The following is a 15,490-nucleotide window of genomic DNA, read 5'->3' as shown; positions in this document are numbered from 1 at the left end:
GCCAGAGGGGCTCTCTGCGGAAGGGGCGGGGGCAGAGCCAGCCGGAGAACAATGGGGCCAGGCGAGGGGGGGGTCGGTGGGGTTCCCTGGCTGCCTTGCCATCGCCATAAACCTCATTACCTCGTGGTCCCCTAGGCCGCCTCTCGCCTTACCCAAGGCATCCGCAGCTCTGCTGCTGCCTCCCACATGGCGAGAAAAGCTCTTAAGCCCCCCGCTGTATTTTTAATGGGGGCAGTGACTAATTTAGCCCTCCGCCGCCAACCGGCAAATCAGATCTTCCCCGTCGGTACTTACTGAGGACTCACCTGGGCTCCGTGGGGTTGGGGATGAGATCCGGGCCGGAGGGGGGCCAGAGACAGTGATGGGGGGCCCGGGACACGCCGGTCCTGTCCACAGTCTCGGCTCCGTGGGCACCGTGGGCACGACAGGCCTGGCTGTGGATGCAGGGCAGCCTGGCCCAGCCCTGGCCACACTTGGGGGGACACCGATGCCTCCCTCGAGGTCTTCCCCTAAAACGACCGCGTCTCCAGGGGCTAAACATGGGGGTTCACTGCCTTTGGCTTCCGGGAGGCAAGAGCCCTGAATTGTAAGGGCAACCGCTCCTTTGTGCCTGACATGGTGGAGTCTGCTCTGTGATTGGCAGGTGTCAATGCCTTTAGAAAAGCCAAGCGCCCCACCCGCGCGAGGGCGTGACACCAGGTGGCAGAGAGGGGATCTCTTCCCGGTCACCGGAAGCCCTGGATTCGGGAGTCAGACGACGCTGGGGTAATGGCTCCACATTCTACGCCCGTGACTTCGTATTACACTATAATCAGGCACAATCTGTCTGCCTGCTTCGCTTCTGCTCTGCGGAGGGGAAGAACCAATTTCCTTGCCTCTTGTGAAAAGTTAGCAGGAAAGGGCTTCCCAGGGCAGGTGCCGAAACCATGGCCTCTGATTGGTGGATCGGCCGAGCACCAGCATGATGGACAGAGGTGTGGGAGGAGGTCCAGGTGGGAGGCCCAGGTGCTGGGTGGGCCCTGGGGCGCCAGCAGGGCCCGGGGAAGCTGAGGCAGGCGAGGCGGGGAAGGTGCAAAGTGTTGGGAATGGTGAATGCAGGTGGCCCCTGAGAGCGGGGGGACCCCTGAGCCTTTTACCCTCAGCACCCCCTTTGCCCCACTGGCGTCCTGGACCCACCACGGGTCTCTGCACCAGCACACCCCACCGGCCTCTGTGAGGGAGGGAACCTGCTGCCCCTACCTGGCTCCCATCTGGAACCCCCAGCCCCTGCCATCACCCCATGCCTGGCCAGGTAAGGGTTAACCACGTGACTGCCTACATCAGCCCTGGGGGTGGGAGGGAAGGGGGCAGGGACATAGGGCACAAAGCAGATGCACAGGTGAGCCATCCACCTGCTATGCTGCTGTGGGGGAGCCGCCCACTTCCCCTGGGGCCTCAGTTTCCCCCGCCCTCAAAGGCAGGAGCAGAGCATCTCATCTTTAGGGGGCTTCCCACTCCGCGGCCCCCACAGCTCCCCTGGGCTGTGAGCGGGCACCAGGCGGCTGCACTTCTTTTCTGAGGGAAGCTGGGTGTATTGTGTGCGGGTCCCCGGCATGTGCGATCCCACAGGAACTCGAGGACACACCCCACGGGGGACCCCCACCCTCCGTCCCCCCAGCAAGGGCCCCAGGCTGGGAGGAGAGAAGCAGGCAGCCGAGGCGGAGAGCGTGTTTCCCTTTTATTAAACTGCACCAGTGCCGCGGCCGCAGCCGCGTTTCCAAGCAGGCCTTCCGGTGGCCCTGAAACCGGTGCTCCTCATTACACAGCTGTAATCACTGTCCGGCGAACTGGCAAATCCAATCAAAGCATTCGTCTTTAATTAAAAAAGGGAAAGGAGATATTCCGACAATCGCCAAGCAATCACGTCACAATGCACAATTATCTAGAACTGCAATTAAAAAGTAGTTAACCGAAGGGGGTTGGGGGGCGGGGGGCGGTGGGGAGAGAAGGGAGAAAAACAAGAAAGAAAAAGAAGCCAAGGAGAGGAGAAAAAAAAAAACAACACTAATTCTTTCTCTTTAAAAACTATCAATATAATACATGAAGGAACAAAGGACAATAGGCTCAAAAAAGCGGGCTCCTCTAACTCTAGAAACGCAGTCTGCGGCAGGAAGGCTAAAAGCGCGCTAGCTGGAGCAGGGCAATAAAAATACTGAGCATGGAATACTTTTAATCTCTGCCATTAATATTCATTTCCAGCTGCTTATAATAGCAGCGCCTCATGGCCAAATCATTAGAGTTTTACATCTGGGTTGCAAATGACACTTTGATTGGATGTAATGTTCAAATGGCCCTCCGCACGGCGTCTCCGGCAGGCCTTCCGCCGAGAGGTGTCCTGTCGCGCGGTCCCTCACTGTGCGTGCTGGCTCATCGTGTGATTCTGCGAAGGCGAAGAAAGGAGACACGCATGAGGGCAGAAGAATGGAGAGCCCGCCGCCCCCCCCCCCCGCCCCCCGACTCCGAGCATGCATGCCCCGAGCCACAGAAAAGCGCCGCGATTATTCCAAAACAGAATGCAGCCGGGAGAAAGTGCATCGGGGACGCAGCTGCCAAGACGCCATGTCGATGTGGGGCTTGGGGGACCGGTTCCCGTTGCCGCCAACCTGGGCTCCCTATAAATTGACTGGTGTTTTTTTTTCCATTCGGGTCTCACCGTGGGGACTGGCTACACGGAGGGAACGGGAATGCTGGGGAGGGAGCAGGAATGAAAGGCATCCCTTTGGCTCGAATGAGGAGGAGGAAGTTGTATCTGGTCCCCTGCAAGCTGCCCCCATCCTCTCTCGGTCCATCCCAGGAGCGGCTCTGAGCCCAGGGCAGGGAGAGGGCACGTGTGCCAAGCAGCTCTCCAGCCAAGAAGCGCCCAGTGGCGCAGACCTGCTCCTGGTGGTGGTGCCTGCGGCCCAGGTGGCGAGAGTCACCCAGCAGAGAGGGCGCGGAAGGAGGGTGCCTGCTCGCTCGGTCACATGGCAGCTCTCCGGCCAGAAGGACATTGTATGGTTTGGCCAAATCCGCCTGGGAACCCTGGGCCCAGGTGACCCTCTGGCCAGGCGCTCCTCTCTCGCCACAGCCACAGCCCAGCCCAGCCCAGCCAGCAGTGCGGTCTGTCTTCACAGGAGCCATGGCCCGGGGCAGGCGGTGGGGTTTGGCCTCTGCGAGCCTGCAGTTTTTTTGTTTCTTTCCAGTGGTCCATGTTCCAAATCTAGACCCATCGCATCAAAGCCTCATGACACGCGGAGAAAGGAAGCAACATCTACCCGCGGCAGAGGAGCCTGCGTGGGGGGCAGCACAGAAACCCCAATCCCGGCGGCGTCCCAGGGATGCTCCTGCCTCCCCAGACCCAGGAGCTCCAGGCCTGCAGTTCTGCTGACGACCACCAGGGGGCACTCTGCGTCCCTCCTGGCCTCCAGGTCTGGGCAGGGAGGGCCACAGGACAATGCCCAATGCCCGAGGTTTTGCTGGGCGGCCTGAGGACACCCCCACCCGGGGCCCTGGAGCAGCTGCCTCCCCCTGCAGGCACTGCTGCCCCTCCCCTCCGCCTCCGAGGTGATGTCGCTACCCCCTCCGGCGAGCTCCCAGCCAGGGAGGGGCAGCGCCAGGCGCTCAGACAGGAGATGCCGCTGGCTTGGCAGCACAGGTGCCAGCCACGGCTGGCCTCCCTCCTTGGGCTCCTGGGCGCAGGCCACATGGCTGGCGGTTGGCACGCGCACGTGCCGTGTGCTGTCGCAGGTACATTTCCTCCCACCCTCGCCACAGCCTCACCAGGTAGGACGAGTAAGATGAGAACAAAGAGGCTCAGGGGGGCCCGGTCGCTGGCTCCAAGGACACCCAGGCGACGGGAATCCAGAGAGCGAGGGGCTGGGGCTAGAAGGCGGACTTCCCAGGGCCCCACACCCCACGGGCACCCCAACCCACGGATCGCCCGCACTCCACCCCAGACACGAGCACACGCTCTGCCAGCGTGGCCTGGCACCCCGGTGGCAGGGGTGGCAGGAACCCGGGGGCTCCAGCGGGTTGTCTGAGACCACAGATAGGTTGCAGCGGTTTCCATGGGAATGCCCCCCCACCCCCCTTCACCCCCCACCCCTCCTCCCACTTGTGCAGGGACAACCAGCCAGTCCCTCCGGAGCCAACCCACCCTCCACCCAACCACCCTCCTAGCTTCAAGTCTTCGCCGAGTCTGTTCCCACCTCCTCTCTCCGCCCTCCCAGATCAAGCAGCTCTTGAGGCCGCCTTGTCACAAGGTCAGGCCCCATCCTGGCAGCCCCTGGAGGTCGGGGCACTGCGGACCCACCTCCCACACATCCACGGAACCTTCACTGCAAGACGAAGGCCTCGGCCCAGCAGCGGGCAGGGGCCTCGCTTCATTTCTCGGCCCCACCACACGCGGCCCGGTGCTGGGCACACTCTGCCCAGGGCAGCTGCCCAGAAACGACTTGCCAACGGCCGTCCACTCACCGTGCCCCGTGGCCCGGGCTCTCGGAGGGGCCAGGCCCTTCTTTATTTGTGGGGGGCTGGGGAGGAGGCACGCTAGGCAGATAAACACGGACAACTCTTCCTGTTCCCACCGTCCGGCCCCTGGGGCCCCGCACCACGCAGACGCGGAGTGAAAATGTCCGAACGCACAGAGGGAAGGCACGCACAAGGGGATGTGGGCGCGTGAGGGAAGGCACAGAGAGACAACGGTATGGGCTGGAATGAGGTGGCACATGCAGGCGGGGAGGGTCACCCCAGCAGAGTCCCAGGGAGGACGGGGGAGTTTAGACTCTGCACAGGGAGGCCCTGGATGTGCCTCTGTTCCCGAGGCAGCAGGAAACCAGAGATGGGGAGACAGGATCTCCACAGAGCCCCCAAGGCCCACCCACCAGAACGAGGGGCATCCGGGACCTCTAGATGCAGGGCCGGGGAGACACACGGGGTCCACACGGGCTTGTCCAGGGGCTGACGGCTCAGAGACCCCGGACAGACGCCCACGCTGGGCCCCACTGGGAGGGCACTGCCGGCCGGGCAGGAAACACAGAGAGCCTCCCTCTCACCGGGCAGCACAGGACCTCCTCCTCCTCCTCCTCCTCCTCCTCCTCCTCCTCCAACCGACACAGGAAAGAATGTCCTCACAGAGGGTCTGACACGGGGGGGGGGGGGGGGACCCCGACCCTGCGGCTCCACCAGACAAAGGCCCGGATGTCCCGGCACCTGGACAGTCCGCCGGGAGGCCCTGGCATCCACTCAGCCCACAGGATGACGCGCCTGCTGGATGCTCTGCTCCGGGCGCCACGGGCAGGGCAGGGGAGACTGCGGCCAGGCCCACCCCCTGGGGGCCTGAGGCTCAGACACCCAAATGCTTGTGGGCCCCACGGTGCAGTGGCTGCTCAGCGAAGGACATCGGTCAGTGCCACCCAGGCAGTGCGTGTGGCCGGTGCTGGGGGCCCGGTGCTCCCGGGGCGGCAGCGGCCCCTCCCGGGCAGAGGCTGCAGCCCCTGGGGGGGCGGGGGGGCGGGGAGTCCCCGGGGCCCACGGGTCACCCAGCGCCAGTGCGCCCAGCGGCTCCCGGCGGAGGCCCTGCCCCGGGCCCAGGTCAGTTACCCTGAAGGAACCGCGGCGCCATCCCGGGGCTCGGGGCTACGGTTCAGGGTCCGAGAGCCCCAGCAAGCCCCCGCTAAGAGGCCTTCCGCCCGCTGGCTCTCCCCGGGGCCTGTCGGCTTCAGGTCCATTTCGCCGTGTGGCCTGCGTTATATTTAGCCCCTTGGGAGGAGGAGGAAAATGGTTTTTAAAAGATGCTGCGACCTCGTGGTGAGCGGTGGCTCCCAGCGCCACACGGGCCAGGCGGGGGCGGGGGCGGGGGCGGGGGCGGGAGGGGAGGCCTGGCATCCACCCGCCCGCCGCCTGCCAGGGAGACGCAGGTGTGGGCCGGGAGCAGGTGAGAGAAACGGGGGGAGGGGGGGGGCCCCGCTGGTGTGCGGCCGAGATCCAGCCCCTCGGCAAACCATGCGTCTCTCGGGACGGAGGCTTCCCCGGGGCCGGTCTCAGGCGCCTCTGCCTGGTGCACCGGCCCATCTGCCCCTCGGACATGGCCCCGTGACGGGCGGGGGCAGCCCATGGTCTGTGTCAGGGGTGGGGCCCTGCTGGGGTCCTGCTGAGCCCCCGGGCAGGTCCTCAGCCAAGAGCTCGGGCCCAGGCTCCCTTGTCACGCCCTCACCGGCACTCACACGCTCACTCTCTCACTCACAAACCTGCCAGGTCCAGCCACGTGCTGGCTGCTGGGCATTCGGCAGCAAAATGACCGCAACCGGAGCCCAGGCCCAGCACGTGTCGGGCCCCGTCATGGTGAGGGGGGGGACCCTCATTCTCAAGGGGCCCCAGGGAAGGACTGGTCCCAGGCACTGACCCTCAGGCCCCTGCGGCAGATAAGGCTGCAGGGCCAGGACACAGCCCCACACCCAGAGCCCCCCACACCCAGAGCCCCCACACCCAGAACCCCAGAGCCCCCACACCCAGAGCCCCCACACCCAGAGCCCCCCACACCCACAGCCCCCACACCCAGAACCCCAGAGCCCCCACCCCCAGAGCCCCCACACCAGAGCCCCCACCCCCAGAGCCCCCACACCAGAGCCCCCACACCCAGAGCCCCCACACCCAGAGCCCCCACACCAGAGCCCCCACACCCACAGCCCCCACACCCAGAGCCCCCACCCCCAGAGCCCCCACACCAGAGCCCAAACACCCAGAGCCCCCCCACACCCACAGCCCCCACACCCACAGCCCCCATACCCAGAGCCCCCACCCCCAGAGCCCCCACACCCACAGCCCCCACCCCCACAGCCCCCACCCCCAGAGCCCCCACACCCACAGCCCCCCACACCCAGAGCCCCCACACCCAGAGCCCCCACCCCCAGAGCCCCCACCCCCAGAGCCCCCACACCCACAGCCCCCACACCCACAGCCCCCACACCCAGAGCCCCCACACCCAGAGCCCCCACCCCCAGAGTCCCCACACCCAGAGCCCCCACACCCAGAGCCCCCACACCCGGCAGAGCCTCCAGCTGCATGTGGACCCACGTCACCTCCTGATGGTGCTGGGTTGGGAGGGAGACTGTGGTTGACCCCTTGCTCCCACGGCCCCCAAGAGGCCACCCCTGGCGGCTGGCGGAACAGAGAGCTGTGCCCAGGACCGAGGACCAGTCTAGGGACCTGCCTGGAGCCCGGGGAGATGCATCTTCCAGGGGAGGAGGCGGGTCCTCCAGCCAAGCCTGCAGCCACGTCCGGCTGCGCGGGTGCTGCTGTTTGCTCATCAAGCCCGGAGCCGCCGGGGGTGGGCAGAGAGGGAGTCAGGCCACCGCCTTTCCCAGCTCATGTCCCGGAGGGGGTGGGATTTCACACACACACACACACCCCATACACACACACACACACCCCATACACACCACACACACCCCTCCCCACACACACACCCCATACCACACCACCACACACCCCATACACACCACACACACCCCTCCCCACACACACACTCCATACACACCACACACACCCCTCCCCACACACACACCCCATACACACCACACACACACACACCCATACACACACCACACACACCCCTCCCCTCACACACACCCCATACACACCACACACACCCCTCCCCACACACACACCCCATACACACCACACACACACACACCCATACACACACCACACACACCCCTCCCCACACACACACCCCATACACACCACACACACACACACCCATACACACACCACACACACCCCTCCCCCCCACACACCCCATACACACCACACACACCACACACCCATACACACACCACACACACACCACACACACAAACACCACACACACACACACACACACACACACACACACACACACACCGCACACACTACGGTGAGAGGACTTCTGACTGGGAGATGCTTAGGGAAGACGCTGGCCTTCAGCTGAGTCTCTGAGGACGCCTTGCACTATGCGTGCGTGCGTGCGTGTGTACAGGCACGTGCACACAGAGGTAGCTCCCCACAGACAGTGGGCCTCCCGGGTGCTGGCGTGGCCGTGCCAGACACCGATGATGGATGGTCACAGCTAAAAGGTGCCCGTGGGCACACCCGTGCTTAGCCCTTCACATCGATGAACTCACTAGAGCCTCAATGCTACGATCCTCCCCGTTTTATAGATGGGAAACTGAGGCACAGAGCGCCGAGGCCCCCCGCCAGTCCTGGCAGGTCGGGGTGCTCCCACGCGGTCTGCGCGGAGCCCCGTCTTCAGCACAGCACCGCTGCCTGTGAACCGTGAAAAGCGCAGCGTGCGCCGGGCGAGCCATGAATAATTCACTGTGGCGGAGGCACAGGGTGCGTGCCATGGAGACAGCCTGGGGGAGGTGGGGCTGACGGAGGAGGCGCCTGCATGCGAGACGCGGCAGCTTGCCCTTCACCTGGGCCACGGGGAGCCATCGAAGGTATCGGAGCTGCGGAGTCACCCCAGAGGCCAGGAAGAGGGAGAAGCTCAGAAAGATGTATCGCAGGGCCTTCCTGCTCCCCAGCTCCCTCTGCTCCCTTCCTGGGACCCCTCCAAGCCTCCCCCGACACACACACACATGTATGCACACACACACATATGCATGCACACACGCACACACACGCACACGCAGTCTGCCCCTCCCTGTGGGGAGGGTGCAGCGCAGGCGGCCCGCTCCCCGCTCTGCTGCGTCTCACCTGGCAGCCCCCCGCGGCGAGCACTTATTTTTAGAGGAGTCTGACAGTCGTCCAAGGGGCTGAGACGAACAGATGGCCTGTCTTGAAGGCGCGTATGCTCGCTGGTTTGCACTCCTGACGAACGGCACGCGCACTCGAGAGCAGCCGTAAACGGCCCTGAATGAACACTCAGAGCAGCCGAGCCCACACACGTCAACAGGAGGAGAGAGCGATGGCCAAGGCCCCTCTCCGTGCCTGCCCAGGGACGCAGACGCTCCCTGGGGGCCCGCTGTGATGTGCGTGCCCCCCCCTTTCCCTGGGGCCCCACCCCAGCCAGTCGGAGTTCACCCCATTCACACGGATGCAGGAAAAGGTTCACTGCGTGGAAGTGACACCCACCTGGCGTCAGGGTCCTGGGTGCAGCTGGCAACCCACTGGCCCGGGACAGCCCTGAAAAGTCCATGGAGGCCGAGGTGGCTCCTCCGGGCTTGGGGACGTGTGTGAAGCTTTCCCGGCCCTGCCTCCAGACAGCCAGACGGCCAGACGGCCAGACAGACAGACAGACAGACAGACAGCCGGCCACACAGCCAGCCAGATAGGCGGCCAGACAGCCAGACAGCCGGCCACACAGGCGGCCAGACGGCCAGATAGCCAGATAGACAGCCGGCCACACAGCCAGCCAGATAGGTGGCCAGACAGCCAGCCAGCCAGACAGACAGACATCCGGCCACACAGCCAGCCAGATAGGTGGCCAGACAGCCAGCCAGCCAGACAGACAGACATCCGGCCACACAGCCAGACAGACAGACAGCCGGCTAGACAGCCAGACAGACAGCCGGCCAGACAGCCAGACAGACAGCCAGACAGCCGGCCAGACAGCCACCCCAGAGCAGCAGGGAGTGAGCCTCGTACCCGCGCAGCCGGGGAGTGTCTCTGTGTCTCTCGTGTGAGCGATCCATCTGGAACGCCCGGCCTGCGGGGTTCGCCTTCCACGGGGCAGCGGGGTTGGCTTTGTGGGGAGGGGGCTCGGCCGCTTGTGAGAGCCAAGAGCAGCCCGAAGTCACCCAGGGGCATGTGAGGAGCCGTGTGACCCCAACTGATTTTGTTGGAGGTTCCCCCAGAGAGGCTGCCCGCGGGGTTCCCGTCTCGCTGCTCTGAGCCCACGCGGGAAGGGGCGCCCTCTCTAACCCCCCCTCCCCAGGCCCTGCAGCACCCAGAGCACAGAAGGCGGCCAGCGACTAATTCCCCGCACGAGAAAACAGCTTCCTTCGAGGGAAAATGTGGGAGAAAATAACGTTGTAAAAAAAAAAAAAGCGCGCAACCAACTCCCAACGGGTCCGCGCGTAGTTCTGTGCTTTGGAAATAAACCCGCCGGAGCGCAGATGACGGGGCGGGAGCGCGAGGCTTCTATTCGCAGCTCCTGAACAGGCTCCATTCAGCCACCCAGCAAAGCGAGGGCCTGGTGATGCCGCCCGGGGGCGGGGCGGGGGACTGCCCACCCGGAGGCGCAGGCCAGGGCCCGGCTGCCAGCGGAGAGACCGGTGGCACCAGGGAAACGCCGGAGGCGGCATCGCTCCGGGGCAGCCTGTGCGTTTGCCCACCTCGGCGACAGAGGCCACCCCCGACCCCACGTCCCGAGTTCATGGGGCTGCTGCCACGGCTGCTGCTTCTCACGGGATCCCCGGTGGCCGGGCCCCGCGGGGACGGGTGCCCGACGGGCGCGGCCTAAGCACCTGGAATGGAGGGTTCCAGCCACGGTGTGCCAGGCGGTCTCGAGCCCCTTCTGTGCACCGTGGCCCCTCCTGGGGGGGACTGCCCTGGCCTGTCCACCTCCTGGGACCGGAACCAGGCCCCTGGGGGACGCGTCCCCTGCCCTCAAAGCCCGACCGGGCTCCTAGAAGGTATGGATCCAACCACACCCGCCGGGCCGGAGCCGGGCACCCGTGGAGCCCGAGGGGAGGCCAGCGCGAGGCTGTGAAACGGTTAAACACGGCGCTGGCAGGCGGCTTCCCGAGACCAAGACAGGGCCTCCCTCCCCCTGAGTGCCTGTCATTCCAGGTGGGTCTGAGGACACACGCATGGCCCCGGAGGGTGAGCGTCCTATCAGAGGGCCAGACTCCAGGGACCCAGGAGGAGCTGGGAGACGACCTCGGAACCGGCTTCGCTGGGCAGGGCGCTGGCCATGCCGTCGCCTGGAGGGAGGCCTCCAGCTCAGGGCAGTGCTGTCGGGGCCACCTGCAGGCAAGTGCAGCCCAGCCAGGTGCAAAGGATACCCCACCGTCCCAGGCCCACATGTGTACACACACGGATACCCACCGTCCCAGGCCCACACATGTACATACACGGATATCCCACCGTCCCAGGCCCACACATGTACATACACGGATACCCCACCGTCCCAGGCCCACACATGTACATACACGGATACCCCACCGTCCCAGGCCCACATGTGTACACACACGGATACCCACCGTCCCAGGCCCACATGTGTACACACACTCACGGTTACCCCACCGTCCCAGGCCCACACGTGTACACACACGGATACCCCACCGTCCCAGGCCCACACGTGTACACACACAGATACCCACCATCACAGGCCCACATGTGTACACACACTCACGGATACCCTCCTGTCCCAGTCCCACGCGTGTACACACACGGATACTCCACCGTCCCAGTCCCATGTGTGTACACAAACTCACATACACCCTCAACCCCACGCACACACGGCCGTCCCACTGCCCACCTGCTGGGTGGTTCAGCTGTGGCTGCTCCTTGTTTGACTCCGTCTCCCACTGGGCAGCTGCCCTGGTTCCTGTCCATGCTGCTAGGACCCCTCGAAACCCCCACCTGCCGACGCCCCGGGTTCCCGTGGGGCTCGGGCTTCCCGGCAGTGGGGGGCTGGGCAGATCAAGTGCCCATGAGAGGCACGGCCAGGCTCTCCCCTCCAGAGGCAGGGAGGGGGGTCTCTGCTGATACCATGGGTCCCACCACACCCTGGAACACGCAAACCCCTGTCCGTGGTCCTGAGAGCCACACACGACCTGGTGCCTGCTGGCCAAGAGCCGTGTGAAACCACCTTCCTCCAGCTCCCCAAACGGGATCCTGTCCCCTCCAAGGGCCTTCCTGCCCGCATGGTGAGCCCCCCCCACCCCCGCCTGCCCGGGTGGCTCCGCCCCTGCACCCGCTCAGCCTGCACCTGCACCTGGTGTCTCCCGCCGTGGCTCTCAGCTCCCGGCTGTGCCCGGTGTCAGCACAGAGCCTGCAGGTGCTGGGAACGCAGTGAGGCTGCAGAAATGACCGCCAGCAGCTACGGCAGCCGGCAAGCCCTCCACGATGGGCCAGGGAGGGGCAAAACTAGAGCCCCTCCTCCTGCCCCTGCCCACCCACCCTGCCCGCCCTGCCAGGGGCAGTTCTGCTTTTTCCTGAAAAGCAGGGGAGCCTCTGAAGACACGATGCTGAGGGACAAGAGCTCAGCCAGGGTGGCTCAGTGGTTGAGCGTCGACCCAGGAACCAAGAGGTCACAGCTGGATTCCTGGTCGGGGCACATGTCAGGGCACAGGCCGGGGTGGAGGGCTCGATCCCCAGTGGGGGTCGGGGGACGTGCAGGAGGCAGCCGGTAGACGATGCTTCTCTCTCTTTGATGTTTCTATCCCTCTCCCTTCCTCTCTCTCTAAAAAAATCAATAAAAAACATCTTTTAAAACATGGGGGGGCCCACAGGGTGAGTGGGCAGGTGGGCACGAGAGGGGCCCATTCTACCCGAAGAGCTGAGCGCTCCGGTGTTCCCGCGCCGCCGCCCCCGCGGCTCTGGCTCAGGGTTGGGAGCTGGAAGCTGCACAGACGGAGGCAGCGAGACGAAGGGGCAGGCCACCCTGGACGTCCACTGGCGTTCCGTGCCAGGCGCCCTCCATCTCTCACGGGGGGCCTCCGCGGCGCCCGGGGCCAGGCCACTGTCCAGGGCTCGGCAGCCAGGCCCAGGCAGAACCGCGGCCTTCAAGCCCCTGTGTTCGCCGAGGAGCCGTGCTCTCTCCGCCCGGCCCCCGGAGAGGCGGGCAGGCTCGAGTGCAGGCACAGAGCGTTTTGCCATGTTAGAAAAAACGAAGGAGGGGGAAATCTTCCCGGGTCTTTACAACGGTAAGCCACAGGCTGGCTGGCCTCAAACCCAGCTCCACGTACAGTCGTGTTTCACGGGCCAACAGTCAGGACGCCGCGCCGGTAGTGGGGACGGAGCCCTGGAAGTGAGGGCTGTTCTGGAAAACCCAGGTCCCGCGGTCGCAGGTGCAGGGCCCTAACCCAACCCCGTGCCCGTAGGTGTTCTCAGTGACGTTAAGACTTTGACCCTCCCATTGCTACCATCCTCACATGCCTCCTGAAGGGAAACCGTCCTGCATCCTTCACATTTCTAGAAAACGAACCCCTGCGGGTGCAGAGCTGCCTGGCGGATAGTCCGAGGGTGATGCCCTTCAGGAAACCTGGCCCACGGCCCCCCATGGCTTGCAGCGCCCACGTGGCCGGCCCCTTGCCGGCAGCCCCTCGCCAAGAGCCCCCGGCGGCGGCGGGCCCGGCGTGCTGGAGCTGCACCTAATTTGCTGTGATGAATTGTGTCCATGCACCAGTGAGCAAAGCCGCAGCTGAGACCGATTATGTCTAATGATGGCGACGGTACTCGGGGAACACTTGGGGGTACACCCTTGCCCGTCCGGAGAGGACGTCCAGTCTGGCACAAAGTGAAGGGCAAAGGGGACCCCCGCCACCCAGAAGGGCAGGCTCTTCCGAGCGGCTCCCACCGAAGGGGCTGAAGAACGCTGTGGCCCAGCCGGCCTTCCCCGCTCGCCTACACCAGCTTCCAAACGAACTGTGGGCACAGCACCCCCCCACACCTGCCCCTCCATGACCAGGTGGGTCTGCCCTACGCCTTCCCTCCCACCACCAGGCAGAACTTGCTGGTGTCCATGAGGCAGACCAAGGATCCTCCATGCCTCCGGTCTGTCCCATCCCACTCCCCTCACCAGTGTGTGTGAGTGTGTGTGTGTGTGCAGGTACACATGCAGTGTCAGGGGAGGAGAGGGACGGGTACCAGGTAAGCATGGAGTTAAAAGTATGTGAGGAAGCATCATGAAAGCGGTGCGGTTCCTGGCACTTGCCCAGCACTCAGCACTCATGGATGTGCAGCTGGATGGATCGTTGATGATGGATGGTGGCAGGTGGATGGCTGGCCAGATGGATGGATGGTGGACGGATAACCAGTAGATGATGGCTGGCTAGATGAACGTGTGGATGAGAGGATAATGGAGGAATGGGTGGTGGATAGATAGATGGGTGGATGAATAGATGAGTGAATGACGGATGAATAGATGGGTGGATGGTAGATGGATAGATGGATGGATAGATGGGCAGATGGGTAGATGATGAATGGGCAGAATGATGGATGGTGGATGGGTGAATGGAAGAATGAGTGGGTGGATGGGTGAGTGGTGAATGGATAGTGAATAGATGATGGATGGGTGGATGGATAGATGGGTGGATGACGGACGGATGGATGGATGGGTGGATGATTGATGGATGGATGGATAGATGAATGTGTAGATTTACAGATGAGTGGATGATGGATGGATAGATGGTGAATAGATAGATGGGTCAATGAATAGATGGGTGAACAATATGGAGTAACGGATGGATAGATGGATGGATGTGGACTCAGGGAGTTAACCACTCTGTGCCTCAGTTTCCTTACTTTAACAATACGGGCATTGTGAGGATCGAGTGTGTAAAAGTGCTAAGAACAATGCCTGGCACTTAATGCACACCATATAAATGATAGCCACTATAATTACAAGAAACTCTCATATTTGAAACATAGACAGCCATTAAAGCTCCCCAAATCCCCCAGGCCCTGCGCTGTAAAGATGGTCACTCCTATGGCAGCGGCTGGTCCCTGCGTGTGCCTCTGGCCCTCTGGGTGCGGGAGCCTGGAGGGGACTCCTATTGCACTGCAGGGAGGGAAGGCGATGGCGCCTTATCCCGCAGGGAACCCCGTCCACCGGCCAAGGCAGCTCCCAAGTGGCCCCATTTCATTGATGAGGAAACTGAGGCCGAGAAAGGCAACGTCACTTGCTAAGTTACTCAGCTGGTAAGGGGCGGTGCTTGGATTTGAGCCCTCATGACCCTGACCTAAGGCCACCCCCTCCTTTCTCACCGCCCCCTGCGGCCCCCACCGCCTCCTGGTACCAGTGAACCTGTCGCCTGGCCTCGCCCACCGCCCAGCACAGGGAACTCACTGCGACCCTGGACCAGCCCCGGCCAATCAATGTTTGATTTTGTCTGAAGTCCAGCAGCAGCGCGAGGCCACGCTCGCTATTGACACAGCGAAATTAATTCTCGCCCTGCCCTTCGCCCTCCGTGCCCAGCCCCCTCCCGGCCTCTCCCGTGAGGGCTGCTGCGCGGCTGCTGACGGGCGCTCCTGAAATGCCAACTTGCATTTCTCATCATTAATTTCTTCCTAAATGTCATTAGTAATTGCTGCTGCTCGGCCAGGAGTGCCATGCAGGCTCCCACCGAGAGCACCCGGTTCTCGCCGCGGTGCGGTGAGGCCCAGCACCCACACGCCAGGCCCCGCGGGAGGCAGCCCCCGCTCCCGGCGCGTTGGGAAGAGAGACTTCCGGATCAGGAGGCAAAGCGGGCGCGTTTCTAACACGGACGGGGCTCCAGGGCAGAGAAAAGCCGGCACGGTGTCCGGGCAGCGGTCCCACCCT

General features: G+C 63.9%; 1 protein-coding gene across 3 annotated transcripts in view; it reads right to left on the bottom strand.

Annotated features, from left to right (window-relative positions):
* Positions 1 to 1,708: 1,708 nt before the first annotated feature.
* The window catches only part of ZNF423 (zinc finger protein 423), a 230,993-nt gene continuing 217,211 nt past the window's right edge, over positions 1,709 to 15,490 (bottom strand). For all 3 annotated transcript variants that reach the window (XM_036346629.1, XM_036346630.1, XM_036346632.1), the window contains one exon: positions 1,709 to 2,419. In XM_036346629.1, coding sequence (XP_036202522.1) covers positions 2,390 to 2,419 — 30 coding nt within the window. In that variant the 3' untranslated portion in view covers positions 1,709 to 2,389. The remainder of the gene's footprint in view (positions 2,420 to 15,490) is intronic.

Source organism: Myotis myotis, unplaced genomic scaffold (assembly GCF_014108235.1).
Source record: "Myotis myotis isolate mMyoMyo1 unplaced genomic scaffold, mMyoMyo1.p scaffold_m19_p_19, whole genome shotgun sequence".
NCBI lineage: Eukaryota > Metazoa > Chordata > Mammalia > Chiroptera > Vespertilionidae > Myotis > Myotis myotis.
The sequence above is the reverse complement of the archived record's forward strand: the minus strand, read 5'-3'. Positions and strand labels throughout refer to the sequence as shown.